This window comes from Ascaphus truei, chromosome 13 (genome assembly GCF_040206685.1).
Source record: "Ascaphus truei isolate aAscTru1 chromosome 13, aAscTru1.hap1, whole genome shotgun sequence".
Lineage (NCBI taxonomy): Eukaryota > Metazoa > Chordata > Amphibia > Anura > Ascaphidae > Ascaphus > Ascaphus truei.
In genome coordinates, this window is record NC_134495.1 from 27,722,758 (window position 1) to 27,730,927 (window position 8,170).

General features: G+C 38.2%; 1 protein-coding gene and 1 pseudogene across 1 annotated transcript in view; both read left to right on the top strand.

The window, feature by feature from the left end:
• LOC142464618 (uncharacterized) overlaps window positions 1-27 on the top strand; it is a 33,173-nt gene extending 33,146 nt beyond the window's left edge. Inside the window, 1 exon segment of the mRNA XM_075567987.1 lies at window positions 1-27. This exon segment is cut by the window's left edge and continues 219 nt beyond it. Coding sequence (XP_075424102.1) covers window positions 1-27 — 27 coding nt within the window.
• Window positions 28-4,378: 4,351 nt separating this feature from the next.
• Window positions 4,379-7,860, top strand: LOC142464619 (uncharacterized; annotated as a pseudogene).
• The last annotated feature ends 310 nt before the right edge of the window (window positions 7,861-8,170 follow it).

Sequence of the window (8,170 nt, forward strand, 5' to 3'; positions counted from 1 at the left end):
CAGAAGAAGAAAATGCAAAACATGTAGATGCAGAACCACATGAAGATGCAGAAGATGAAGAAGATGAAGAAGATGCAGAAGATGAAGAAGATACAGAAGAAGAAAATGCAAAAAATTAAGATGCAGAAGAAGAAAATGAAGATGCAGGAAATGAAAAAGCAGAAGATGAAGAAGCAGAAGATGTAAGAGATGAAGAAGTTGAAGATGAAGAATGTGCATAAGAAGAAGATGCAGAAGAATATGAAGATGCAGGAGATGAAGAAGCAGAATGTGCAGGAGATGGAGAAGTTGAAGATGCAGAAGAAGATGCAGAAGAAGAAGATGCAAAAAATGAAGATGCAGAAGAAGCAGAAGATGCAGGAGATGAAGATGCAGAAGATGCAGGAGATGAAGAAGTTGAAGAAGAAGATGCAGATGAAGAAAATGCAAAACATGTAGATGCAGAACAACATGAAGATGCAGAAGATGAAGAAGATGAAGAAGATGAAGAAGATGAAGAAGATGCAGAAGATGAAGAAGATGCAGGAGAAGATGAAGAAGATACAGAAGAAGAAGATGCATAAGCTGCCGAAGATGAAGATACAGAAGAAGAAAATGCAAAACTGAAGTTGCAGCAGAAGAAGATGCAGAAGAAGATGAAGATGCAGGAGATGAAGAAGCAGAAGATGCAAGAGATGAAGAAGTTGAAGATGAAGAAGAATATGCAGAAGGTGAAGAAGATACAGAAGAAGATGGAGATGATGCAGAAGGTGAAGAAGATACAGATGCAGAAGATGCAGAAAATGAAGATGCAGGAGATGAAGAAGATGATGAAAAAGACATCTTTTATCTTAAATTTGACGAATTTGCAGCTGACCATTAGTTACATCTTCATAGCGTGATCATGGGTTTCACATACTGGCACTAACCTGCTGTGCCTATCTGTATATATATATGTGGTGTCTAAGGCTCATTACATCTGCAGTGATATCTGTGTTATTCAGGTGCAGTGTTGGGTCATGATATTAGGCTTTTCCACACTTGAACCTGATCGTTAAGGGAGTTCACCTGTTCTGCTGTATACACCTCTAGTCTTTATCTGGATCACACTATACCTATGATAATAACCATGTGTATCTGACCTAGTATCACCATCATATTAGGAGCAGTGTTTTGATATTAGGACTTTCTATACCCTTATTTGTTTATTAAGGGAGCTCTCTACCTATGATTGCAACTTCATGCACTTACCTGGTACCACCATTATATGGGATTTTTGGTGCAAACTAGGTTTTGGTCCTAGGTGGTTTACCCATACCACTGCTGTATCTGCCTTGTATCTCCTAGATTATTAGTTTAACGTGCTATTAAGTGGCTAAATATCTAGATCAGATGACAGACAGTCGTCAAATGTATTTTAATTTTGGTTACACCTACATTATCGGTAATATATGTTTTATGTAATGTCAATAAAAGTTATATTTTATATGTATGTGGTGTGCATCTAAGTGAATTCTATTTTGAGTACACTGCCTTGTGTGCTCGCCACTTTTCCTGATTCACTTCAGTTCACAGTTTTTGCACCCACCTGACAATTATCGAATTTTCATTAAATTAGTATGGCCCTTAGTTGATCACTCTCTATCCCTCTCTTTGTTTTTTTGCAGCAGATGAAGAAGCAGAAGATGAAGATGCAGGAGATGAAGATGCAGAAGAAGATGCAGAAGAAGAAGAAAATGCAAAAAATGAAGATGCAGAAGAAGAAGAAGATGTAGAAGAAAAGAAGATGCAGAAGAAGATGAAGAAGCAGGAGATGAAGAAGCAGAAGATGCAGAAGAAGATGCCTAAGATGAAGATACAGAAGATGCCGAATATGAAGAAGCAGCAGAAGATGAAGATACAGAAGATGCAGAAGATAATGAAGATACAGAAGAAGAAAATGTAGAAGAAGATGAAGATGCAGGATATGAAGAAGCTGAAGATGAAGAAGATGCAGAAGAAGATGCAGGAGAAGATGAAGAAGGTACAGAAGAAGATGCAGAAGATGAAGATGATGAAGAAGATACAGAAGATGCAGAAGAAGAAGATGCAGGAGATGAAGATGCAGGAGATGAAGAAGCAGAAGATGAAGAAGCAGAAGATGAAGAAGCAGATGATGCAGGAGATGAAGATGCAGGTGATGAAGATGTAGGAGATGAAGAAGTTGCAGAAGATGAAGAAGATGCGGAAGATGAAAAAGATACAGAAGAAGATGAGGAAGATACAGAAGATGCAGAAGAAGATGAAAATGCAAAAAATGAAGATGCAGAAGAAGAAGAAGAAGCAGAAGAAGATGAAGATGCAGGAGATGAAGAAGCAGAAGATACAGGAGATGAAGAAGCAGAAGATGCAGAAATGAAGAAGATACAGAAGAAAACAATGCCCAAAATGAAGATGCAGAAGAAGAAGATGCAGAAGAAGATGCCGAAGATGAAGAAGATACAGAAGAAGAAAATGCAAAAAATGAAGATGCAGAATAAGAAGATGCAGAAGATGCAGAATAAGAAGATGAAGATGCAGAAGAAGAAAATGCAAAAAATGAAGATGCAGAAGAAGAAGATCAAGATGCAGGAGATGAAAAAGCAGAAGATGAAGAAGCAGAAGATGTAAGAGATGAAGAAGCTGAAGATGAAGCAGGTGCATAAGAAGAAGATGCAGAAGAAGATGAAGATGCAGGAGATGAAGAAGATGAAGATGCAGGAGATGAAGAAGCAGAAGATGAAGAAGTTGAAGATGAAGTAGAAGATGCAGAAGAAGAAAATGCAAAAATGTAGATGCAGAAGAAGAAGATGCAGAAGAAGATGAAGAAGCTGAAGATGAAGAAGCTGAAGATGAAGATCCAGAATATGAAGATGCAGAAGATGCCGAAGATACCGAAGATACAGAAGAAGAAATTGCAAAAAAATGAAGTTGCAGCAGAAGAAGACGCAGCAGAAGATGAAGTTGCAGGAGATGAAGAAGTTGAAGATGAAGAAGTTGAAGATGAAGAAGATGAAAAAGATGCAGAAGCAGAAGAAAATGCACAAGAAGAAGAGATGAAGATGAAGAAGCAGAAGATGCAGGAGATGAAGAAGCAGAAGATGCAGGAGATGAAGAAGCAGAAGATGAAGGGGAAGATGAAGAAAATGAAGACGATGCCGAAGATGAAGATGCCGAAGATGCCAAAGATGAAGATGCCGAAGATGCCAAAGATGAAGATGCCGAAGATGCCAAAGAGGAAGATGCCGAAGATGCCAAAGATGAAGATGCCGAAGATACAGAAGAAAAAGCAGAAGATGAAAATGCAGAAAATGAAGATGAAGAAATGAAGAAGCTGAAGAAAATGCAGAAGAAGATGAAGATGATGCAGAAGGTGAAGAAGATACAGAAGAAGATGAAGATGCAGAAGAAGTTGAAGATGGAGAAGAAAATGCAGAGATGCAGAAGAAGATGAAGATGCAGAAGAAGACACAGAAGAAGCAGAAGAAGAAAATGCAGAAAATGAAGATGCAGAAGAAGATGAAGAAGCAGAAAATGCAGATGCAGAAAATGAAGATGCAGGAGAGGAAGAAGAAGATGATGAAAAAGATGCAGAAGAAGATGAAGACGAAGACGAAGATGCTGAAGAAGAAGATGCTGAACAAGATGCAGAAGAAGAAGATGCAGAAGAAGTTGAAGATGCATAAGATTCAGAAGAAGATGCAGAAGAAGATGCAGAAGCTGAAGAAGATGCACAAGATTCACAAGATACAGAAGATGAAGAAGATGAAAAAGCAGAAAATAAAGATGCAGAAGATGATGAAGCTGAAGAAGATGCAGAAGAAGTTGAAGACGATGCCGAAGATGAAGAAGAATATACAGAAGATACAGAAGATGAAGAAGATGAAGATGCAGAAGAAGAAGATTAAGAAGATGCACAAGATACAGAAGATGAAGAAGATGAAAAAGCAGAAAATAAAGATGCCGAAAAATAAGATGCAGAAGATGACGATGAGATGAAGAAGCTGAAAAAGATGCAGAAGAAGCTGAAGAAGATGCAGAACAAGCTGAAGAAGTTGAAGATGCAGAAGAAGATGTAGAATAAGTTGAAGATGCAGAAGAAGATGAAGATGATGCAGAAGATGAAGAAGATACAGAAGAAGATGAAGATGATGCAGAAGACGAAGAAGATACAGAAGAAGATGTAGAAGAAGTTGAAGATGCAGATGAAGATGAAGACGATGCAGAAGAAGATGAAGAAGCTGAAGATGAAGAAGATGCAGATGAAGATGCAGAATATGAAGATGCAGAAGATGCCGAAGATACCGAAGATACAGAAGTTGAAGATGAAGTAGAAGATGCAGAAGAAGAAAATGCAAAAATGTAGATGCAGAAGAAGAAGATGCAGAAGAAGATGAAGAAGCTGAAGATGAAGAAGCTGAACATGAAGAAGATGCAGATGAAGATGCAGAAGATGCCGAAGATACCGAAGATACAGAAGAAGAAAATGCAAAAAAATGAAGTTGCAGCAGAAGAAGACGCAGCAGAAGATGAAGTTGCAGGAGATGAAGAAGTTGAAGATGAAAAATATGCAGAAGAAGATGCAGGAGAAGATGAAGAAGGTACAGCAGAAGAAGATGCAGAAGATGAAGATGATGAAGAAGATACAGAAGATGCAGTAGAAGAAGATGCTTGAGATGAAGAAGCTGAATATGAAGAAGCTGAATATGAAGAAGATGCAGAAGAAGATGCAGGAGAAGATGAAGAAGGTATAGAAGAAGAAGATGCAGAAGATGAAGATGATGAAGAAGATACAGAAGATGCAGAAGAAGAAGATGCAGGAGATGAAGATGCAGGAGATGAATATGCAGAAGATGAAAAAGCAGATGACGCAGGAGATGAAGATGCAGGTGATGAAGATGCAGGAGATGAAGAAGATGCAGAAGATGCAGAAGATGCAGAAGATGAAAAAGATACAGAAGAAGATGAGGAAGATACAGAAGATGCAGAAGAAGATGAAAATGCAAAAAATGAAGATGCAAAAGAAGAAGAAGCAGAAGATACAGGAGAAGAAGAAGCAGAAGATGCAGAAATGAAGAAGATGAAGAAGCAGGAGATGAAGAAGAAGATGCAGAAATGAAGAAGATACAGAAGAAGACAATGCCCAAAATGAAGATGCAGAAGAAGAAGATGCAGAAGAAGATGCAGAAGATGAAGAAGATGCAGAAGAAGAAAATGCAAAAAAATGAAGATGCAGAATAAGAAGATGAAGATGCAGAAGAAGAAAATGCAAAAAATGAAGATGCAGAAGAAGAAGATGAAGATGCAAGAGATGAAAAAGCAGAAGATGAAGAAGACAAGATGTAAGAGATGAAGAAGCTGAAGATGAAGCAGGTGCATAAGAATAAGATGCAGAAGAAGATGAAGATACAGGAGATGAAGAAGCAGAAGATGAAGAAGTTGAAGATGAAGTAGAAGATGCAGAAGAAGAAAATGCAAAAATGTAGATGCAGAAGAAGAAGATGCAAAAGAAGATGAAGAAGCTGAAGATGAAGAAGATGAAGATGCAGAAGATGAAGGGTGCAGAAGATGCCGATGATACCGAAGATACAGAAGAAGAAAATGCAAAAAAATGAAGTTGCAGCAGAAGAAGACGCAGCAGAAGATGAAGTTGCAGGAGATGAAGAAGTTGAAGATGAAGAAGATGCAGAAGAAGATGCAGGAGAAGAAGTTGCAGAAGATGAAGATGATACAGAAGATGCAGAAGAAGAAGATGCAGGAGATGAAGATGCAGGAGATGAAGAAGCAGAAGATGAAGAAGCAGAAGATGTAAGAGATGAAGAAGCTTAAGATGAAGCAGGTGCATAAGAAGAAGATGCAGAAGAAGATGAAGATGCAGGAGATGAAGAATATGAAGATGCAGGAGATGAAGAAGTTGAAGATGAAGTAGAAGATGCAGAAGAAGAAAATGCAAAAATGTAGATGCAGAAGAAGAAGATGCAAAAGAAGATGAAGAAGCTGAAGATGAAGAAGATGAAGATGAAGATGAAGAAGATGAAGATGCAGAAGATGCCGATGATACCGAAGATACAGAAGAAGAAAATGCAAAAAAATGAAGTTGGAGCAGAAGAAGACGCAGCAGAAGATGAAGTTGCAGGAGATGAAGAAGTTGAAGATGAAGAATATGCAGAAGAAGATGCAGGAGAAGATGAAGAAGGTACAGAAGAAGAAGTTGAGAAGATGAAGATGATGAAGAAGATACAGAAGATGCAGAAGAAGAAGATGCAAGAGATGAAGATGCAGGAGATGAAGAAGATGCAGGAGATGAAGAAGATGCAGAAGATGAAAAAGATACAGAAGAAGATGAGGAAGATACAGAAGATGCAGAAGAAGATGAAAATGCAAAAAATGAAGATGCAGAAGAAGAAGAAGAAGCAGAAGAAGATGAAGATACAGGAGATGAAGAAGCAGAAGATACAGGAGATGAAGAAGCAGAAGATGCAGAAATGAAGAAGATACAGAAGAAGACAATGCCCAAAATGAAGATGCAGAAGAAGAAGATGCAGAAGAAGATGCAGAAGATGAAGAGGATGCAGAAGAAGAAAATGCAAAAAATGAAGATGCAGAATAAGAAGATGCAGAAGATGCAGAATAAGAAGATGAAGATGCAGAAGAAGAAAATGCAAAAAATGAAGATGCAGAAGAAGAAGATGAAGATGCAGGAGATGAAGAAGCAGAAGATGAAGAAGCAGAAGATGTAAGAGATGAAGAAGCTGAAGATGAAGCAGGTGCATAAGAAGAAGATGCAGAAGAAGATGAAGATGCAGGAGATGAAGAAGATGAAGATGCAGGAGATGAAGAAGCAGAAGATGAAGAAGTTGAAGATGAAGTAGAAGATGCAGAAGAAGAAAATGCAAAAATGTAGATGCAGAAGAAGATGCAAAAGAAGATGAAGAAGCTGAAGATGAAGAAGATGAAGATGAAGATGCAGAAGATGCCGAAGATACCGAAGATACAGAAGAAGAAAATGCAAAAAAATGAAGTTGCAGCAGAAGAAGACGCAGCAGAAGATGAAGTTGCAGGAGATGAAGAAGTTGAAGATGAAGAAGATGCAGAAGATGATGCAGGAGAAGATGAAGAAGGTAGAGAAGAAGAAGATGCAGTAGATGAAGATGATGAAGAAGATACAGAAGATGCAGAAGAAGAAGATGCAGGAGATGAAGAAGCTGAAGATGAAGAAGATGCAGAAGAAGATGCAGAAGAAGATGCAGGAGAAGATGAAGAAGGTATAGAAGAAGAAGATGCAGAAGATGAAGATGATGAAGAAGATACAGAAGATGCAGAAGAAGAAGATGCAGGAGATGAAGATGCAGGAGATGAATATGCAGAAGATGAAAAAGCAGATGACGCAGGAGATGAAGATGCAGGTGATGAAGATGCAGGAGATGAAGAAGATGCAGAAGATGCAGAAGATGCAGAAGATGAAAAAGATACAGAAGAAGATGAGGAAGATACAGAAGATGCAGAAGAAGATGAAAATGCAAAAAATGAAGATGCAAAAGAAGAAGAAGCAGAAGATACAGGAGAAGAAGAAGCAGAAGATGCAGAAATGAAGAAGATGAAGAAGCAGGAGATGAAGAAGAAGATGCAGAAATGAAGAAGATACAGAAGAAGACAATGCCCAAAATGAAGATGCAGAAGAAGAAGATGCAGAAGAAGATGCAGAAGATGAAGAAGATGCAGAAGAAGAAAATGCAAAAAAATGAAGATGCAGAATAAGAAGATGAAGATGCAGAAGAAGAAAATGCAAAAAATGAAGATGCAGAAGAAGAAGATGAAGATGCAAGAGATGAAAAAGCAGAAGATGAAGAAGACAAGATGTAAGAGATGAAGAAGCTGAAGATGAAGCAGGTGCATAAGAATAAGATGCAGAAGAAGATGAAGATACAGGAGATGAAGAAGCAGAAGATGAAGAAGTTGAAGATGAAGTAGAAGATGCAGAAGAAGAAAATGCAAAAATGTAGATGCAGAAGAAGAAGATGCAAAAGAAGATGAAGAAGCTGAAGATGAAGAAGATGAAGATGCAGAAGATGAAGGGTGCAGAAGATGCCGATGATACCGAAGATACAGAAGAAGAAAATGCAAAAAAATGAAGTTGCAGCAGAAGAAGACGCAGCAGAAGATGAAGTTGCAG